Source organism: Microcaecilia unicolor, chromosome 3 (genome assembly GCF_901765095.1).
Source record: "Microcaecilia unicolor chromosome 3, aMicUni1.1, whole genome shotgun sequence".
NCBI classification, from domain to species: Eukaryota; Metazoa; Chordata; class Amphibia; order Gymnophiona; family Siphonopidae; genus Microcaecilia; species Microcaecilia unicolor.
Genome location: NC_044033.1, coordinates 388,751,983 through 388,774,314, shown reverse-complemented (window position 1 = coordinate 388,774,314; position 22,332 = coordinate 388,751,983). Strand labels below are relative to the sequence as shown.

General features: G+C 44.9%; 1 protein-coding gene across 1 annotated transcript in view; it reads right to left on the bottom strand.

Annotated features, from left to right (window-relative positions):
- Positions 1 to 22,332, bottom strand: part of ADCY3 (adenylate cyclase 3) — a 343,482-nt gene that overhangs the window by 94,750 nt on the left and 226,400 nt on the right. Inside the window, exons 6-8 of the mRNA XM_030198682.1 lie at positions 19,677 to 19,835; positions 12,521 to 12,692; positions 4,867 to 4,986 (exon numbers count right to left, since the gene is read on the bottom strand). Of these exons, the coding sequence (XP_030054542.1) occupies positions 4,867 to 4,986; positions 12,521 to 12,692; positions 19,677 to 19,835 (451 nt within the window). The remainder of the gene's footprint in view (positions 1 to 4,866; positions 4,987 to 12,520; positions 12,693 to 19,676; positions 19,836 to 22,332) is intronic.

Sequence of the window (22,332 nt, the reverse complement as noted above, 5' to 3'; positions counted from 1 at the left end):
GGTGGAGGAGATTTTAATGATGAGGATTTGTCCAGCTAACTCTCAAAGTGAACTAGACAAATATTGACCTCTAAGAAACTTCCCATGGAAGGGAAGAATGACACTGCAAGGCCTAACCCTTCACCGGCACGGCTGTCTAGCACAGTGCCATGAACAACTTCTGACAAGAAAATTCAAGAAACCGAATAGCTTGAAACATTGAATCTTTCATCAGTTTTCTAGCCGCTATTCTCTGAAATGTAGAAGTGCTCAAAAAAGTTGTGCACAAGAGTAAATCTTCTCAGCAGAACCACTGCAAGGGTGGTAGGCACTCTAGGGGAACCTTTACTGTACACCCCTAGCTTGAAGGCCTCCCAAGATTTTGATAATTAAACTCATGAACCATGATCATCATACAAATATCCTATAGCACTGCAGGTTAAAGTACATGCTGATGGTTCTTTGAGTTTGTGTGACTGTCAGAACCTAGTGTTTTGCTTTTTGCTGCCCTAGGCAACTGTTTGGTCTTGCCATTGGCTTGACTGGCCCTATTCCTCAGGATGAAACTGAACACCCCTACTCTGGTCCTAATATCTTCTATGCAGCATAAGCCGAAATGCTGTGAGTTTAATATACCAAAATATTTTGCAATTTCTGTAATTTAGGATTTTTAAAGAACAGAAGCCTTAATGGCTATATGCATCATAACAGTAGGAGTGAATGTAGATTGTCGTAATTTCCAGTGTTACTCAGAAGCATCTGTTCAGTAAAATAAGTAAACCCAGAACCAGTCTTCCAGGCATGATTCACCCAATATATATGGATGAAAAATATTTGCTGAATCCTACATTTAAAAAACACACTGGACTGGCACGGTGACTCAGAGGCAGTCCTGTGCACTGCCATGCAGAGGACCTGGGTTCAGTTCCTAGACCAGTGATCTCCTAATTAGCAGGAGCTGGAATGCTGTGGAGGCAGTCTTCACTGTCTCTGGGGGAGGGAGTCAATCATTGCTCAACAGCTACAACACCTAATAGCCAGACTGAGGATTTGTGTTAGCCATATTCTGGAAACAGATATGGTTTGTAGCCCCTACACCTGGCAAAGGACTGTTACTGAGATAGCCTGGCAGAGGGATATAAAAGTAGGATAAAAATCCCTGGGTAGTTAAGAAAGAAATTCCTGGGACTAATAGGCAACCCCTCCTCAGGCAATCACATACATTTTTAAATGTGCAGTTGGAATGCTCATTCGTTTCTGATCCAACCATGAGATAAGTATGTGTAATATATCTGAACTTTGGATAGATTTGTTTTTGTTAAGATGATTGAATTATGAAGGTATTTTAAAAATTCATGAAAGGACCACAGTCAAGGCTAAAGCCTTGACAACTGGCACTACTGCTCACCAAAGGAGCCAGCTATGTGGGTACCAGTGGGTGCTGAGCACCCCCAATATTGAGCAAGCTTCGTCACTGTGTCTATGGAGGGTAATTTGTATTGTGTTTGACACCCCCAATCATGTTCAAATATACACTTATTTACAACCTATTTCTGATTTAAGATATTATATGTATATAAAAGGGGGGCTGACTATACAGAGGTTCCAGTCCCCTTGAGCAGATAAAGAACTGAGTATTAACTTTACTAAGCTCTGGGATTTTCTTTCCCTGGTTGGATTAAAACCAGAAACAGAGGAATTGTTGCTTGCTGTGGGACGCAAGCAAATCCTGCTGGCAGCTAATGGCAAAACCAGATTGGATTCATTAAGACTATGCCAGTGGAACTCACATGAAATTGCTGGACTCACTCTGTCCCTGCTAGCAGTGACAGGGTTAAATTCCATGTGAGCTTAAAACTCTGGGATGCTTCTAACGCAGCTGGCGAGAGTGAATAAAGTGTAGAAAGTGGAGAGATGACGTGGGGAACCTGGGCTTAGGTAATCCACAGCAGGAGCCCCTGATTTCCTGAGAGGCAAGCAAGCAAGAGAATTTCCAAAAGTGGAAAGGGAAGTTAAACTGCTACAGAACTTCAACAGAAACTAGATGTATCTGCCTGTATTTGAATATCTGGTTATTTTTTAAAGTCAGTATTGATCACTTAAAGGGCAATGGGTTATGAATTGATTTGCACTTTTCTGACTACTAACACGTCAGTTATGACCCATGAACTGCATAAGCTAAAGGCTCTAAAATGCCTGAAAGCTGCATCTTTACTTTTTGCTGAAAGCTGTGAATTCGAGGTTGTGCTGATCAAGCAAGGAGTGCTCTTCCCCTCCCTGACAGAATTTGATGCCACTGACTCAGACATCACAAGGACACAAAGAATGTATACACAGTTTGAAAGCGAAGATGTGTCGAAGTTACTAGACAAAAACAATGATAAAGACCTGGGTCTTGGAGAGATTCCTGTAGCAAAGTGGTGACTACAATCTACTGTGAAAGAAACCTTGGGCTTGTTATAAGATGCTGTGTTTCATAAACATTTAGATATTGTGTTCTGTGTTCCATAACATCCAGATAGTGTGTTCCATTCTATGTAAACAATGAAGTAAGACAGAAATTAGCTGAAGTTGCTAACTGCATGATTTGGGAGGGAATTGATGCCCAATCCATTGTATATAAGTCACTGTCGTATTGTTAGACAAGTTAGACAAGTTAGACAGAGGCTGAGAAGGATCATCAGTGAGTAACTTTTTACAGCAGTGGTTTCTCTCTCCCTCTCATAACAAATTGCTATTTGTTATTGCCTGATTGCTTTGCTATTTGTTATTGCATGATTGCTTTGTTATTGGTAAGGAATAAAGACTTATCCCTTCGAAGGGACATAGTCTCTGTCTTCTCTGTCACCCCATATCTTGGGAGTGGCAGGTATAGGGTAGGTATTTGAATTAGTTCATGAGATTTTAAATTGAGAAAGAGGCATTTGTCTAACCATCTCCTGCATATTTTATAACAAGCGCTGATAATTTTGTTATCTTCATAGACATGTATATTTTAATATCAGAGCTGCCAGGCTACCCAATTGCAGGAGGGAGATTTTTTGACCAGTCCTGGTTCAGAACTTATGTAACCCTTTTTTTGCATGGCTATCTTAGAGCCTTTTTATCAAGCCATGTTAGCGTCTCCCGGTGCGGTAATGCTGACAAAGCCCATTCACTTTGAATAGGCTCTGTCGGCATTGCTGCATGGGAACTGCTAGCATGACTTGATAAAAGCGGTCCATAGGCGGGTAACTTTATTAAAATATATAAGGTGTTGTTGGTGGGTCCATGTCAGGGTCAGTATTCACCGAGGGGGCTGTTGGCAAAAATGATCTACTCATGCTACGCTCCATAGTCACACAATAATTCAGACCAGGCCAGAGCTGGGGTTCTGAACCAAATGGGTTTACTTAACCTAGAGTCTTTGAGCAAAAGGGACAAGTATTTACAACAGCAGTAACACAGGCAGTTGCAGATAGCTATCAGACACTTACAGTCTGATAAGTTTCTTCAGGAATCTCCACTCCTGTGAGACTCCTCGTTATTTCCCAGCAAACCTGGCACTGCTCACTACTCCTTTTGACTTCTGGTTCAAAGACTGGACTAGCCAAAGACCTTCTTCCTCTTATTCAGTGGTACGAATGTCAGGGAAGCAGGAGCCAAAGAATGCAAACAGGGCTGGGGTTTTATGGCAGTCATTGTTTTGTCTCCAAGAGGAGTCTCCTCCTGCTATTACTTCACTGCTCTGGGTAGCCCTCCCTTTGTTCTGGAAGATGTGAGAATATTCACAAGCCAAAGTCCAGTATTTTAGTAGAACTAGAAGTCTCAGCTATCAACTTAGTGCAGAACCCTAGTTGTCTATACTTACATCCTAAAATCAGTTTGTAGTCCTTTAATCTACCCATTGAAATCAATGCTGCAGGTCAAACGTAACAGCATATGGTCGCCTGAAATCCATGGTTAGCCTAAAATCTCCCCTTTGGAACTGGGTAGCTTGGCAGCTCTGAAATAACTTTCAGTTGGTTCTGAAATACCTTTACTGAAACTGTCTCAGTTGACTTCCCATGGTAGGCCATGTTATGCCATGTTATATAGCCCTATCACTAGGATGGTACTAAGCAATTAACAGGGCCGCCGACAGACAAAGCCAGGACTGGGGCAGGAACTGCTGTCGCTGCCGACACTGCCCCCCACATGGGATGTCGCCACCCCCCCCCCCCCCCCAATTCAGGATGCAGTCGCCGTTGCTGCCCCTCCCTCGCTCGCTTGGGCCACCCTTGCCTTCCCAGGCGCTTAGCCAGACTGCAAAGATTGGGGGGGGGGGGGCACATTTTGCCTCACCTCCATGCCCCCTGCTGCTACTCCACATACCTTGGCTGGTGTGGGTCCTCAAACCCTCCTCCAGTGCTGTTCTCCACGGCATAATTACCTGCTCTGCTTCCCCTCACTTCAAGCATGCTCAGTTTCACTAAAACTGAGTATACACATATGTAAGGAGAAGCAGGGCAGGCAATGTGGCGGAGAACAGTGCTGGAGGAAGGCTTCTGCTGGTGGGGCTTGGCAATACCCACCAGCCAAACCAGGGGCCCCAAATCCAATTTGGAATCCTGTGTCTGCTCCTTCCCGGCCTCTAAGGGGGGCTCAGTGCCAGGGTCTGTCTTTCTCCTGCTCCTCACACGATCAACCGGGTCCCGTCAGGAGCAGGAGAGAGACTTACTCCGGTGCCGGGCCCCCCTTGGAGGCTGGGCCTGGGGGAAATCTTGACCCCCTCCCCGCCCTCCCTCTCGGTGGCTTTGGCTCTTAATATATATGCGCATTACAAAACACTTGTGGCTGCCACTTCAAAGGAGATGGTGCCCCTTTCTCAGTGATGAAAATGACTGTATTAGGTAGTCTTCCTCTTACCCGGGTGTCCAGCTCCTCCCCTTCATCTGGTGTGGTACAGGTGGTGTTAATGCTGCCATTACATTCTTTGGTATTGATCAACAGAGGGGAGTTCCCTTGGGAAGATGTCAGAGACAGCTTCTACAGAAACATAAATAGCACAAACAGGAATGCATTAATATTGAATGGTTTGGAAAACTGCATATACTTTGCACATCTGAGATTCATCATATAAACCATGTATTCATTGAACAGGTAAATCTGTAATGTACACTAATTAGCCATCTAAATATGAAGTAATTTCTGTAAATATCGATCCCAAACTGCATACTATCACATGTATTTGGAAACTGTCAGAGTGAATGCCTTTTTGAAATTTTTGTTATACTAAATTAGGGTTCTCTAAACATATTCTAGACAAATTAGTTATTAAGCTGCAGGCATCATGCTCAGAATTTCCAGTACAGTGTCCACAATTTGTTATACCAGTAATAATAACACTAGCAATAATAATAAAGAAACCCCTGTGGCTCCTTTTTTTTTTTTGAGCAAGCATTTACTGGAAAACTGCATACACAGATTTGAAAATCAAAAACTTAATGCATGCTGCTTCCCTAGCTTGCCCTCTTCCTGCCACTGGTAATGCCTTCCCTCAGTCTGGATAAAATTACACATATGCTTTTAGTTGGGAAGAGAATTTCAGACAGTCCAATTTACTTGGGAAAATGGCCTTCAAAACAGCCCCCTCCACATGTGAATTATAAATTCCTATGTTTTATTTGCAAACTCTGATGTTTGAAGCGGATTTAAATATTATTGCTATCACAGAGTCATGGCTCAATGATTATGCAACAATACTTGGCTATAATCTTTCTTAGGAAGGATAAGGAAGCCCATAGGGGTGGAAGAGTGGCGCTTTATGTGAAGAACACTATTAAAGTGGCTAAAATGCAGAGGACCTGGAGAAAGGAAGAAGCAATATGGATTGTCCTGGAAAGAGAAGATTAAATCTATCACGCTTATTTTCGAAAGAGAAGGATGCCCATCTTTCGACACAAATTGGGAGATGGGCGTCTTTCCCGCAAGGTCATCCAAATCGACATAATCGAAAGCCAATTTTTTGACACCCTCGACTGCTTTCCGTCACAGGAACGACCAAAGTTCACGGGGGCGTGTCGGCAGGGTAGCAAAGGCAGGACTGGGGCGTGATTAGGAGATGGTTGTCCTCGGCTGATAATAGAAAAAAGAAGGGCGTCCCTGATGAGCACTTGGCCGACTTTACTTGGTCCATTTTTTTTTCACGACCAAGCCTCAAAAAGGTGCCCCAACTGACTAGATGAGCACCGGAGGGAATCGGGGATGACCTCCCTTTACTCCCCCAGTGGTCACTAACCCCCTCCCACCATAAAAAACAAGTTTAAAAATACTTTTTTGCCAGCCTCTATGCCAGCCTCAAATGCCATACTCAGGTCCATCGCAGAAGTATACAGGTCCCTGGAGCAGTTGTAGTGGGTGCAGTGTACTTCAGGCAGGCAGACCTGGGGGGGGGGGGGGGTTGGGGGGCTCAGCACCCAAGGCAAGGGAGCTATGCACCTGGGAGCAATTTCTGAAGTCCACTGCAGTGCCCCCTAGGGTGCCCGGTTGGTGTCCTGGCATGTGAGGGGGACCAGTGCACTACAAATCCTGGCTCCTCCCACGACCAAAGGGCTTGGATTTGGACGTTTTTGAAATAGACGTCTTTGGTTTCCATTATTACCGAAAACCGAGGACGACCATCTCTAAGGTCGACCTAAATGTCAAGATTTGGGCGTCCCTGACCGTATTATCGAAACAAAAGATGGACGTCCATCTTGTTTCGATAATAGCGTTGCCCCGCCCCTTCACAGCATCATCCTTAGAGTTGGGCGCCCTTAGAGATGGTCATCCCCGTTCAAAAATGTCCCTCCACATCTACATGAGTGTCGTCTACAGACCTCCGGCGCAAATAGAGAAACTGGACAAAGATATTCATAAGCTGGGAATCAAAGGGGAGGTACTGCTGCTTGGAGATTTCAACTTGCATGATGTGGACTGGAACTTCTCATCTGCAGAATGAGAAAGAAGCAAAGAGATTGTGGATGCTTACCATAGTGCTCTGCTCAGACAAATAATGATGGAACCCATGAGGGATGGGTTGACGTTGGATCTAGTGCTCACAAATGGAGAAAGTGTTTAATGTCCAGGTGGGTGCCCACCTAGACAATAATGATGCAATCCAAGTGCATCACTCTGTCTCTGCACTTCTTCATATTAAATTTTAACTGCCAAACATTAGTCCATTCTTCTAAATTGCTGTAGATCTCTTCTCATGTTTTCTGCTCCCTCCAGGGTATCTCCACTCTGTTGGTAATGTTCATGCCATCCACAAAAAGGCAAACCTTTTCCTTTAACCCTTCAGCAATGTCACTCACAAATATACTAAAGAGAATTGGCCTCCTTACCAAATCCTGAGGCACAATATGGTTTGATATAAGAGCTAACACTGAGTGTAGACACACAAAATTCAAACATGCTGACTTTAGCAAACTGGAGGGTGGGGGAGGGGGGGACGTGAAAAAAAAGCTGTCAGAATAAATAGACATAGGAGAAGTGGAAGGGCAATGGTCCAAGCTGAAAGGAGTTAATATGGTGACAGATCTATGTAAGGAAAGTAAACAAAACCAAAAGAAAAAGGAAACCTATATGGTTTTCCAAACAAGTGGCTGAAAAAAATAAAGGCAAAAGATGCAGCATTCAAGAAATGCAAAAGGAACATAACAAGAGAAACACAGACAAGATTACCAGGTAAAACTCAAAGAAGTGAAGAGGGAAATACAGTTATAAAAAAATGGCTAGATATGTTAAAAGGGGTGACAAGAATTTTTTTCAGATATGTCAGAGAAAGGAGGAAGGTTAGAAATGGAATTGTAAGAGTGAACGCTACAGACCATCACTATGTGGAAAGTGATGAGGAAAAAGTGGATGTGCTAAACAAATACTTCTGTTCTGTGTTCACAGAGGAAAATCCTGGAGAAGGATTTCAGTTGGCTGCTAAGAGTATGTATAGGAATCGAATAGATATCACACTTTTCATGGAAGAAAGTGTATGAACTACTTGAAACACTGAAGGTAGACAAAGTCATAGACCAGATGGGATACATCCAGGAATATAGAGGGAACTTAGAGAAATCCTGGCAGGACCTTTTAAGTATTTATTTAATGGAGATGACAGATATTCCATGAGACTGGAGACAAGCAGATGAGGTCCTGCTTCACAAAAGTGAACACAAGGAAGAACTGGGAAACTCTAGGCCAATGATGGCGAACCTTTCAGAGACCGAGTGCCCAAACAGCAACCCAAAATCTAATTATTTATCGCGAAGTGCCAGTACTCATTAAGGGCGGGGTCACCACATATGACTTCACCCCTATGATAGCCACACCCCCTTACACCAGCCATGGTGCATATAAACAGACATCATTGAAAATATTATATTAGTATAGGAGAAAAAAAATAACATGATTTTCTTTCATTATAAATCATTTCTGTAAGTTGTTACAGCTCCAGTATTCCCAGTGCAAAATAAGACAGCAGATTTAAATTCTCAAATTGGACATATTCCAAACACTAAAATGAAGATAAAATGATTTTTTCTACCTTTGTTGTATGGTGATTTTGTTTTTCTATCCATATTGGTCCTAGTCGCTGATTCTGTTGCTCTCTATCTGTTCTCTTAACTCCGTTTCCAGGGCTTCCTTTCCAATTATTTCTTTACTTTCCTCCTTTCTTCTTCATTTCTTGCCCTCTATCCATGTCCAGCAATCCTCTCCCCTCCAGCCACCCTCCTCTCCCCTCCAGCCGCCCATGTCCAGCCACCGTCCTCTCTCCCCTGCCCTCCCCTCCAGCCACCCTCCTCTCCCCCTGCCCTCCCCTCCAGCCACCCATGTCCAGCCACCCTCCTCTCCCCCCTGCCCTCCCAGCAGCAGGCCTCCCTCCCACCCAGCACCAGGCAGGCAGGCCTCCCTCCCACCCAGCACCAGGGTCCCAGCACCAGGCCTCCCACCCACCCAGCACCAGGCCTCCCTACCTCCCACCCAGCACCAGGACACCCACCAAGGCCACTCAGCATCAGGCCTGCCACCCAGCACCAGGCCTCTCTGCCACCCACCCAGCACCAGGCCTCTCTCCCTCCCTCCCAGCACCAGGCCACCCACCCAGCACCAGGCCAGCACCAGGCCATCCACCCACCCAGCACTCCCACCCAAGCACCAGGCCTGCCGCACTAGGATTACCATATGGCTCCAGAAAAAGAAGGACGGATTGAGCCATCCGGGTTTTACTTCCATTGCTTAAAGCAATGGAAGTAAAACCCAGCTGGCTCAATCCGTCCTCCTTTTTCTGGAGCCATATGGTAACCCTACCCACCCAGCACCAGGCCACCCACCCAGCACCAGGCCATCCACCCACCCAGCACTCCCACCCAAGCACCAGGCCTGCCACACTCCCACTCAGCACCAGGCCATCCACCCACCCAGCACTCCCACCCAAGCACCAGGCCTGCCACACTCCCACTCAGCACCAGGCCATCCACCCACCCAGCACTCCCACCCAAGCACCAGGCCTGCCACACTCCCACCCAAGCACCAGGCCAACCAGCACCAGGCCACCCAGCCACCCACCAGACCTCCAACCCAGCACCAGGCCGACCTCCCTCCCTTCCAGCACCAGGCCACCCACCCAGCACCAGGCCATCCACCCACCCAGCACTCCCACCCAAGCACCAGGCCTGCCGCACTCCCACCCAGCACCAGGCCATCCACCCACCCAGCACTCCCACCCAAGCACCAGGCCTGCCTCACTCCCACCCAAGCACCAGGCCACCCGGCACCAGGCCTCCTTGCCACCCACCACCAGACCTCCCACCCAGCACCAGGCCGACCTCCCACCCACCCGGCAGCAGGCACAAGACCACCCGGCATCAGGCACCAGGCCGACCTCCCACCCACCCGGCAGCAGGCACCAGACCACCCTCCCTCCCACCCACCCACCCGGTGTCAAGCATTCCTTCGTCCCTCCCTCCCACCCGGCACCAGCCCGCCCGGCCTCCCTCCCTCCCTCCGAGCAGAAAATTTAAGTCTTCCCTTGTCGCTGTTAAAGCCGTGTCAGTAGTAGCGGTGAAAGCATGCTGCTGGTTCGGCACGTCTTCAGCCTTCCGTCTCTCAAACTCTGGTCCCGCCCTAACAGGAAATGAGGGCGGGACCAGAGTTTGAGAGACGGAAGGCTGAAGGTGCGCCAAACCAGCAGCACGCTTTCACCGCTACTACTGACACGGCTTTAACAGCGACAAGGGAAGACTTAAATTTTCTGCTCAGAGGGAGGGAGGGAGGCCGGGCGGGCTGGTGCCGGGTGGGAGGGAGGGATGAAGGAATGCTTGACGCTGGGTGGGTGGGTGGGAGGGAGGGCTGGAATGGGGTGAGGCGACCAGCGGCGCGCGTGCCCTCTCTGCCACACGTGCCATAGGTTCGCCATCACCGCTCTAGGCTGTTAAGCTTTGGTTCAGTGGTTGGAAAACTTTTAGAGACAGTGCTGAAGGAAAGGATAGTGAACTTCCTGGAATCCAACGGGTTGCAGGGTCTGAGGCAGCATAGTTGTACCAAAGGAAAATCCTGTGAAATTAATCTGATTGATTTCTTTGACCGTGTGACAAGAGAGCTGGCTAATGGAAACATGTTAGATGTGGTTTACTTGGATTTCAGCAAAGCCTTCGATATGGTTTCTCACAGGAGGATCATGAATAAACTATGCGGGATGAAGTTAGGATCAAAAGTAGTGAACTGGATTGGAAACTGGTTGACTGACAGATGACAGAGGGTGGTGATAAATGGAATCCTATGGCTTTGAGTTTGCTGTTTTATTACAGGTGAAATGGAGCCCTGGAGCTTGCTGGTTATTTGTAAAATTTTAATTGACTACTACAACGTATCATTTCTTTAGTGCTACTGGATGTACTCAATATTATACAGATACGCAGAGTTGAAGCAAATTAATTACAGTAAACATGAAGCAAATCATTAAGGGCCTCTTTTACTAAGGCGCGCTAGCGTTTTTAGCGCATGCTAATATTTAGGGCACGCTAGATGTTAGAAACGTCCATAGGAATAAATGGACATCTCTAATGTGTAGCGCACCCTAAATATTAGCACACACTAAAAACATTAGCGCGCCTTAGTAAAAGAGTCTCTAAGGCTATTATCAGAGACAATCAGGATTTAAAGTTTTAAAGCAGCCTCAGAGTAGGTTAGTTTTTAGATAGAATCTGAATGTGATGAGAGACAGGGCATGAGGCACCAACTCAGAAAGAGACAGCAACACCAATCATCAAGTACCGCCTTCAGGATGCACCACTCTGTGAGCTCAGCTTTTCTCCATGGTTTATCACTTTATTTTTATAGTTCTTTTACAACAACACAACTTCTCTCAACAGCACATGGGCAATCAGTCCAGGGTATCCTTAATGGGCTCACCCCGTACAATCAATTAGATCCCTTTCCTTTCCCCCATATTCCTGTAAATTCCCCTACCCTATGTCCCTGCCTCGTATACATAATCATAAGAACAATATTTATCCTCTTTCTGGCTCACACTAGCTCATTCCTCAGACTAATGAGCCCAGCTCTAACCTTTCAAAGTGAAAGATCTCATCTGCCCTTCAAACCCAGATTTCGACTATTTTTCAGTCTGCTCTCTGCTTTCCTTTGTGATACTCTCCAGTACTATGTTAGCTAACTTGACTCATGATTCTCTGAGCACATGCTGGCAAATCCCACTTTATTTATTTATTTATTTGTGACGTTTATATCCCACATTATCCCAAACAAGTTTACAATAAACAGTATAGGATACATAACAAAGAATAATACATAAGAAAGTAAATTGTTATAAGAATCCAATTTTACAATACAGTATCGTAAACATACTGGGATAGCTATGGATGTTTAACATTTAGAAAATCTATTATGAATGAGAAATTGTACATGAAGTAAAGAGAAAGTTAATGGTAAATAGAGTAATAACCAATTCAGGTAATAATTAGTTGTTTGAGATATGGTTGTTCTTTGGGGGTTTGTTTGAATAGGAATGATTTGAGGATTTTGTGGAATCTAGTATATTTCTGTATATTTCTTATTTTGGGTGGTAAGAAGTTCCACCATTTGGTTCCTAGGTAAGTGAAGTCTGCAGAGTGGACAGTTTTGTAGATCACTTTTTTTGCAATTTGGGAGGTGTAGTCTGAGATAGTTTCTTGCCTCATATTTAGTGTTTCTTTGAGGTAAGTTTATTAGTGGTACCATATAGTCTGGAACTGTGCCATTTAGTGTTTGAAACAGGTACATAATTTGAAAGTGATTCTCGCTTTGATGGGAAGCCAGTGTAATTTAGTTCTTCTAGCATGGATCTTCCATTTGCCAGCATCTCATATACACTTTCCTTTGAGATCATGTCCATCAAGCTAAACATTATACCCATCCTCTTGACTTTGCCCTCTCTGCATACGTGTTTCTGAATTTATTGCATTTATTTTCATATTCCATAGGCATCCTTTATCTTACCAAAATGCTTTCCATGACAATATGTGTATTTGTGCTGTTAGAAACTCACCACGCCGTTGATGCCATTCTTATTGATGGGCGGGGGCTGCTTCTCCTTCTGTATAAGGTATGTGATGATTCCCTTATCTCTCAGGTAGTCACATCTGGTTCCCCCCTCTCCAGGCTCCACTTCAAACTCCCCCTTCAGGCAGTTATAGGTGCTCTGGGAGATATGTACTCGCCTGCAGGAGAACATAAATGAAAAATTCGGACTTCTGGAAAAGATCATTATTTTTTTAATTTAAGCACCCTGAACTCTATTTAAGTTTTAACCAAAAGTAAAGCAAAAAAGGTGAAAAGAAAAACCTGTGCAACTTGTACAATTTTGAAATAATTCATCTTTTCGGTCAACGCTTTAATTCTATGATATTTCTGGAAAGGGAAGATATCCACAGAAAATAGTGTGCAAACAAAATCTTCTGCAAACCTGCACTACGGGACTTTTGCCCAATGAGAAAGCTTTTTTGATTTTTAATAAACTTTTAGGATTTTCACATTTTCTAACAAGATCAAATAAAGGACAAAAGGAAAGAAAATACTAATTAAAAATCAAAGAAAATAACATGCACATTTGGGGGGCAATTCTATAAGAGGGAGCCTAGATTGATGGACCTTTAGTCTGTCCTAGTATACATAACACGTATGTACTTACACTTATGTACTTATGTAAAGAAAAGTAGGTACCCTCTTTCTTGAATAGAATGCTAGTGTAACCAGCTAAATGCACACTTAGCATTTGAGTGCGAATACTTATGTCAGCTGCAGAACTGGTGTGTTAGGAGCCCTTTTACAAAGGCGTGTAGGCGCCTACGTGCATCCAACATGTGTCAAATTGGCGCTACTGCCCAGCTACCGCATGTCCTGGGCGGTAATTTCATTTTTGCCGCATGCCCAAAACATGGGGTAGAAAATATACTCTATTTTCTACCGCGTGGTGCTTACCTGGTGGTAATCGGCAGTTGATGCACGCTGACGGAGAAATTAAACGAATTCTTTGCTTCGGTCTTCACCGAGGAGGATTTGGGGGGGACACCGGTGCCGGAAAGAATATTTGAAGCGGGGGAATCGGAGAAACTAAACAAATTCTCTGTAACCTTGGAGGATGTAATGGGTCAGTTCAGCAAGCTGAAGAGTAGTAAATCACCGGGACCTGATGGTATTCATCCCAGAGTATTAATAGAACTAAAAAATGAACTTGCGGAGCTACTGTTAGAAATATGCAATCTGTCCCTAAAATCGAGTGTAATACCGGAAGACTGGAGGGTAGCCAATGTTACTCCGATTTTTAAGAAGGGTTCCAGAGGAGATCCGGGAAATTATAGACCGGTGAGTCTGACGTCGGTGCCGGGCAAGATGGTGGAGGCTATTATTAAGAATAAAATTGCAGAGCATATACAAAAACATGGACTGATGAGACAAAGTCAGCACGGATTTAGTGAAGGGAAGTCTTGCCTCACCAATCTAATGCATTTTTTTGAGGGGGTAAGCAAACATGTGGACAATGGGGAGCCGGTTGATATTGTATATCTGGATTTTCAGAAGGCGTTTGACAAAGTGCCGCACGAAAGACTCCTGAAGAAATTGCAGAGTCATGGAATCGGAGGTAGGGTATTATTATGGATTAAGAACTGGTTGAAAGATAGGAAGCAGAGAGTAGGATTGCGTGGCCAGTATTCTCAGTGGAGGAGGGTAGTTAGTGGGGTCCCGCAGGGGTCTGTGCTGGGTCCGTTGCTTTTTAATGTATTTATAAATGACCTAGAGATGGGAATAACTAGTGAGGTAATTAAATTCGCCGATGACACAAAATTATTCAGGGTCGTCAAGTCGCAGGAGGAATGTGAACGATTACAGGAGGACCTTGCGAGACTGGGAGAATGGGCGTGCAAGTGGCAGATGAAGTTCAATGTTGACAAGTGCAAAGTGATGCATGTGGGTAAGAGGAACCCGAATTATAGCTACGTCTTGCAAGGTTCCGCGTTAGGAGTTACGGATCAAGAAAGGGATCTGGGTGTCGTCGTCGATGATACGCTGAAACCTTCTGCTCAGTGTGCTGCTGCGGCTAGGAAAGCGAATAGAATGTTGGGTGTTATTAAGAAGGGTATGGAGTCCAGGTGTGCGGATGTTATAATGCCGTTGTATCGCTCCATGGTGCGACCGCACCTGGAGTATTGTGTTCAGTACTGGTCTCCGTATCTCAAAAAGATATAGTAGAATTGGAAAAGGTACAGCGAAGGGCGACGAAAATGATAGTGGGGATGGGACGACTTTCCTATGAAGAGAGGCTGAGAAGGCTAGGGCTTTTCAGCTTGGAGAAGAGACGGCTGAGGGGAGATATGATAGAAGTGTATAAAATAATGAGTGGAATGGATCGGGTGGATGTGAAGCGACTGTTCACGCTATCCAAAAATACTAGGACTAGAGGGCATGAGTTGAAGCTACAGTGTGGTAAATTTAAAACGAATCGGAGAAAATTTTTCTTCACCCAACGTGTAATTAGACTCTGGAATTCATTGCCGGAGAACGTGGTACGGGCGGTTAGCTTGACGGAGTTTAAAAAGGGGTTAGATAGATTCCTAAAGGACAAGTCCATAGACCGCTATTAAATGGACTGGAAAAATTCCTCATTTTTAGGTACAACTTGTCTGGAATGTTTTTACGTTTGGGGAGCGTGCCAGGTGCCCTTGACCTGGATTGGCCACTGTCGGTGACAGGATGCTGGGCTAGATGGACCTTTGGTCTTTCCCAGTATGGCACTACTTATGTACTTATGACGCTTACCGCCCAGAGACCTTACCGCTAAGTCAATGGGTGGCAGTAAGGGGACGCGCGCTGGTTTTCATTTTGCCCCACGTCCGTTTTCTGGCACATTAAAAAAATATCTTTTTTCCAGGCGTGCTGAGAAAATGGACCAGCGAGCGTCCAAAACACGCGCTTACACTAGTGTAGGCCACTTTTGGGCGCACCTTAGTAAAAGGACCCTTAGCTCATATTCTGTTGCTTTTTCACTAACTGTTTGAGACGTCCAACAAAAATCCCATGTTGGACATCTTGAACAGTTAGTGAAATAGCGACAGACTATGAGCTAAGATAAGTTCACTTCTTTCTGCTCTTGAAATTTCTGGTACTTTGTTTAAATGTATGGACATTATTTTATTATTTTTTGATCACTGTTTTTCAGTCAGTGCATTTTGGGGGTTTTTGTTTATATGGAATCCTATTGAATTAGTAGGAGCACTCCATGCTACCAATCCTGGGGAAAGCAGTGGCTTCCCCCTTGTCCATCTCAATAACAGACTATGAACATTTCCTCCAGGAATTTGTCCAAACCTTTTTTAAACCCAGATACGCTACCCGCTGTTACCACATCTGGCAGCGAGTTCCAGAGCTTAACTATTCTTTGAGTGAAAAAATATTTCCTTCTATTTGTTTTAAAAGTATTTCCATGTAATTTCATTGAATGTCCCCTGGTCTTTTTGTACTTTTTGAAAGAGTGAGAAATTGATTCACTACCACCCATTATACACCAATCAGGATTTTATAGACCTTAATCATATCCCCCCTCAGCCATCTCTTTTCCAAGCTGAAGAGCCCTAACCTCTTTAACCTTTCCTCATATGAGAGGAGTTCCATCTCCTTTATCACTTTGGTCGCTCTTCTTTGAACCTTTTCTAATTCCGCTATATCTTCATCTGAGGAGCCGGTGCAGTCAGGGTAGTGTGGCTGACTCTAATTCCGCTATATCTTTTTCGAGATACTGTGTCCAGAATTGAATGCAATATTCAAGGTGAGGTCGCACCATGGAGTAATACAGAGGCATTATAATATTCTTGGTCTTATTTTGCATCCCTTTCCTAATAATTCCTAGCATCCTGTTTGCTTTTTTGGCTGCCGCCGCACACTGGGCAGAAGATTTCAGCATATTGTCTACAATGACACCCAGATCTTTTTCTTGAATGCTGACTCCTAAGTTGGACCCTAGCATCAGGTAATTATGATTTGATTATTCTTCCCAATGTACATTAAATTTCATCTGCCATTTGGATACCCAGTCTTCCAGTTTCCTAAGGTTTTCCTGCAATTTTTCACAATCTGCATGTGTTTTGGCAACTTTGAATAGTTTTCTGTCATCTACAAATTTAATCACCTCACTCGTTGATCCGTTTGCCAGATCATTTATAAATATGTTAAATAGCACTGGTCCCAGGACAGGTCCCTGCAGCACTCCACACTCAATTAAACCGTTCTGCACTACATGAACTTTGTCCAGTGTGTACAGTAAAGCTTGGGCTACCCTTATGACCAACTCAATCTAATAGCCTGTGTAAAGGCCTCCATGAGCTGGCACTGGTTCTTCAGCCCTTTACCTTCTCTTCCCAACATCATTACACAGCTATTCTGGCAGAAGCAGAGCTTAGCAAGGAACTAAGAAAAATAGAGGACTGCAGGACAATTCTATAAATTAGGTCCACCCACTTACAAGCTCCTTTCATGCGTAAATGTATAGAATATTATCACTTATGCACATAAGGTTGCAATTACCTGTGAACGTGTCAACAGGGTGCCTATGTGGCATAGCACATAAATGATGCATCGGTGGGACACTGGTATGTAACTTACAGAAAACTGTAAGTAACATGGGCCCCTTCCACATTTACATACTTGCAGTTATGCCAGGTCTATGGCTGGTATAGCTGTGGACACTTACAGTAAATGAAAGACACACTGATATCAGGTTATGCTAGTATTCTATTACGGACACTGGGTACCCAGATGCCGCTGTTATAGACTAGGCTCTCACCACACATCATAGTGGCACCTAAATGGAGGTACCCACTTTTAGATTTGCCCCCTTGGACTTCATGAACACAGTGCAAGTTGAATTGAGCTCTGATGATCAGATTTTTCTAAAGTTGCAGTGAATGACCAACGAGAGAGTGTGGAATGTAGGTGGGTATCTAGACCTCTAGACCAGTGCTTGCAAAAGAATGCCATGGGGACCAATATGCAAATAGCAGGGCTGGCCCAAGGCAAGATGTTGCCTGAGGAGGAGCTAGGATGCCGCCCCCCCCCCCCAGGCAAAGATGCTGCCCCCTTCCTACCTGCCACTGGCACCTAGTATCTCCCCTTTGCTGCATTACCCAGCAGCTGCAGCGATTCCTATATGCTGCCCTGCCGCTGGCATCCGCCTCTTCCCTTTACTTCGGCTGCCTGAGCCTCTGAGAAAACAAGAAGTTATATCAGAAAGGTGGCTGCAGTAAAGGGAGGAGGCAGGTGTCATCGGCAGAACAGTGCATGGGAATCGCTGCCGCTGCTGGGTAATGCCGGGAGATACTGCTGCTGCCAGGTAACACTGGGGCGATGCTGGTCCTGAATAGTGCTGCCTGAGGCCCCCGGCTCAGGTGGCCTAATGGTCAGGTAGCCCCTGGCAAATAACATCACAGGGAGAACACTTCCTGTAGTGTGACACCTAGTCTTGCTGGGGCTGATATTCAGACCGTAGGAGTTAGAATGGCTAACTCCCGCAGTTGGCACTAATGCCAAATATTCAATGCCGGGCCATTTCCGGTAACCAGCATTGAATATGTGGGTTATTTTTGGCCAGTTTGAACTTAACTGGCCAAGCCGATATTCAGAGCTGGTCGGCTAAATTCAAACCGGCCAAAGCTGTACTAGCTATACACTGTGAAGGAGAGGACCTGGGGGTAGATAAGATGGAAGTGGAAGAGGAAGAAGGGAGGCGGCTCACGAGCAGACATAGGCAGAACAGAGCCTTGCCTCCATTCCATCCCCCGAGAGAGAGCAGAGAAAGGTTTGTGACCCCTGTAAAATGGAGGAGAGGAAGAGACTACATTTCCCAGCAACCTCGGGGCAAAGCCTGGTACAGAGATTACCTTCCCCAGCAGGAACAGGGGGAGAACTCTAACAAGGAAAGGGTGGTGCCCCTGCAGGGTAATCAAGGGAAAGAGGAACAGCTGCAAAGTGGGTGGGACGGGGAGCCCATGGAGTATCAAGAAGCTGGGCAGAGAGAAAGAGAGGAGAGCGAGGACCTCTCAGCCTGGGCTCACTCCTTAGGTAACAAAATAAGGGACCAGGTAGCTTCATGGTATGGTAACTGGGCTAAGAGAGGAAAGAGGAAAGGTCATGTGGGAGGATGGGTCAGTGCTTAGAGAGAGTGACCCAGATGGGTGGGGCCTTTTCATTTTCCAGAGCTCAGGCTGTGAATGAACTTTGAGTTTAAAGAGTTCTGGTTGAAGAGGGATGAGAGATTTTCTCGGAGTGGGCTGAGCCCAGCAGGAAGAAGGTGGAGTGTGAACTGTGGCTAAAAAAGCTAAAAGAAGCTGAAGGGGTTTGAGCTGTGTGCTGAAGCCTCAAGAACTGTGTTTGTTTGTTTTTTTGGAACTGCTTGCAGTGTTTTGCCCCCTCTCAAGGGAGAGGGGGGGAGAAAGAAGACCCAGGGCTATAAAACTGTCTAAAATGAGCCCAGCTGGATGCTGGAAGCCTGGGAGTTAAAAGTTGTTTTTTTTTTTTTTGCTGTGTTTGTACCCCTGAGAGGAGCAACAGGGGGAATCGTGAGGTTTTTTGTTGATTCAAGTATTGTGTCTTTTTGCACTGCTGGACTGTTGGATCCCAAGCAAAACAAGTTTGCTTTGAAGTGGATTTCTTTGAGCCCTGCCCTGTGGACTGCAGTGAACCAGGAGGTTGGGCAGCAAGGGTGAAGGGGAGATCCCGAGGACCCTCAGGCGGAGGGGAGAATCATTTTCACAACACGTGGCCAAAGATGGCAACCAAACCCACGCTAAAAATCAGTTGATAGCTGATTATATCATGCGATATAATCATCTATCCAATAACCAGCAATATTCAGCAGGAGATAGCCAGTTATCACTCGCTGCTGATCCTTACTAGTTAAATGCTTTTGAATATCGGCTGGATACTGCTCTGTGTCATTGAATACACAGGACCTCCAAAACCACAGACACTTTGTTAGTACTGTTTGCAAGCATTATCTTTGCTGGACAGCACAACACAGAGTGCAGCCGTTCCTCTGTCACAGCACTGCACTCTTAACCCCAATGATCTATTATAGCATGAGAAACAAACCCAAGACTCCAGCTTACAAGACAAGTAAACATAAATAGGTCTATATATATCCACAAGGTACTTACCCTGGGATCCCGCCTGCCTCCATTTTGTTCGCCAATGTGACATCCGTAGACCACACATCATACTGCCAGCGCTTCTGCCCCAGGACTCCACCAATCACAGTACCTGTGTGCACGCCCACACGCATGTCCACATCAGTTTTTGTTTTTTCTCTCACGTAGCTTTGGAAGAGAAGACAAATAAGCATAAGGCTTGTGGGCACCCCTACACATGCACAGAGCTACACTCCCCAACCCTTCTGCTGCCTGTGATTCATGTCCACTTGGCCACTATCTCCAATGGAAAAATGACAGCACACAGTGCAAATGAAGAAATAACACACAGCATCTTCTGATCCATAGACACTTTCAGCTTAATTAGTAAAGCTTTGGTGTGAGGCTGTGACACTTTTTCTTCAACAAGCTTTATTAGCAAACACAGGAAACATATCATACAATTACAAGTCTGTCAATTACAGGTATAATGAACATTAGGACAGAATCCAATGAAGTTCTATTATGTCAAATGAAGAGCAGACCAAAATCATGGAACAAAAAGAAGAAACAGAAACCATACTGGACCACAGTTCCTAATGTTATAGAGACACTAGTAAATCAAGCGATCAAATGGTCCTATAAATGATAATGTTGGGTATTGATAAGGATCCAATCCACTGGCATTATTAGTGGCCAAGAACGTTATCCTCCAACATTGGGTTGGTTCTACTAGCCATGTTCCAAGGCACTGGCATAGACACAGCAAAGTATGGTTTCTTGGGAACTTCTCAGCAGTTAGCAAAAATAAAGTTGGCCTACTTCAGGCTGTTATGGTCTGAGGCAAATATAAAAAGGGGCATTCCACGGGATAGCAGAAGAAAACAACAACTCATGAGCGGGTGGGGGAAGATCCTGGGGTGTTGGGCAGGGAAGAGGAGGTTTACAGAAATATAATGCAGGGAGGTTCTAATTTTCTAAGAAATGAAATATACATAACATTGTTTTATTTTTCTATTTTCCATCCAAAAGTCCAGGGACTGTGCATAAGCAAAACAAAAAAAATTAGCTGACTACCCAGGAAGCTCCAGAGATATGACAAAAAAAGATTTGGTATGTATATCCATGAGGACTTTTTCTATAAAAGCAGGTGCTAACATTTATTTGCAATTACACACATAAATATTTAGAATAAAGGCACATACATGCATATGTGTGCATTTACAAGCATAAATTCCCCAAATCCACTTATGCGCTCTTCTGTACAAATAAGTGTATCTTACATAGCTTATATTTTATAGGTAGGTTATACATAGGCGGAGTCTGGACAGAGAATGGGCAGAACACACACATGCACATAACGTATAGAATAATATAAGTTATGCACGCATCTCTGGCATTTAGGTGCAAATATTTACATCAGTTCTATGGCTACTGTAAGTGCTTGCACCCAAATCTAGACACATATTTCACCAGTTATGTTATGTATGGGTGCAGCATTATAGAATTATTCCCATTAGAAGGATGATCCAATAAGGTTAAAAAATCCCACATTTGTCCCAGGGAGATCTTCAGGGATATGCAGGATACAGAATGGAGCGATCAGCTGGGGCCATTCTAGCCCTGTTCATGCTGCCTGGCTGAGCTGAGGGAAGGAAACCATGCTCTCCCAAAGTCATCATGTAGTGGCATGCTCCATAAGAATGCAGCACATGCTACCAGGTGACTAGCTCTTTAGGAACAATAGAGGAGTTAGTGATTGAAGCTTTAAAATCCCGTAAAGCTCCTAAGTGATCAGAACTGGCAGATACTCTGATTTCAACTTTGAAGGAAACTTTTGGGCCCAACTGTGTTGTTTGGTCTGTTTTTAAATTTTCCTTATTAATACAGAGAAGTAGAAGGTCAAAGTTCAAATTATCCCTTTCTTACCTCTAGCTCCTATAATTGGACCCACTGACTATTTTTCAGCTACTGTGGTGTCCATTTCTGATGGTACCATTGGAGGAGTAACTAAAACAATTGGAGGGCTGCTGACCCCTGAGTCTAGAAACATTTAAGTCACAATAGTTAGCCTCCATTTTTACCCAAAAACTTCCTATGGTATAATGGCCTCATTGTCATCAGGTTTTCCATGTAGTATCAGTTTGGCCATTGCTGAAAAGCAACTCCTCCTCTCTGCAGGACTTCCCTGTTGACATCACTTTAGAGCTGTGAACTGATTGGATCTGAACTTCCTGGTGTCCCCCTCCAGTAGTGAGTGGGCGGGACATCCCAGGCTGATGCTGCCCAATTGGTTTAGCCCCTCTCTGTGGAGGAGGATACCAGGAAGTTCGGATCCAATCGGTTCACAGCTCTAAAGTGATGTCATCAGAGGAGCCCTGTAGGGAGGAGGAGTTGGGATAGCAGCCAGCCAATGAGAGTTCATCTTCAGGGAGATGGGTGTTCTAGGATGTCAGCAGGCCAATAGAAGGAAGCAGCAGGAACAGCTGGGGGTGGAGCCAAGCCCGTTTTCCAGAGACGCTGTTTCTTTGATGGACCCTTGTCTTCCTTGCATTTTTGGTAAGTCACCATTACTTTTATGCTTTACATTTCGGTATTGCCCCCCCCCCTCCCCACAATTTCTTGCCAGTAAAATGTCATTTGAAAAAGAAATATGGCACGGCTTTCATACACGCAAAGAAACTGC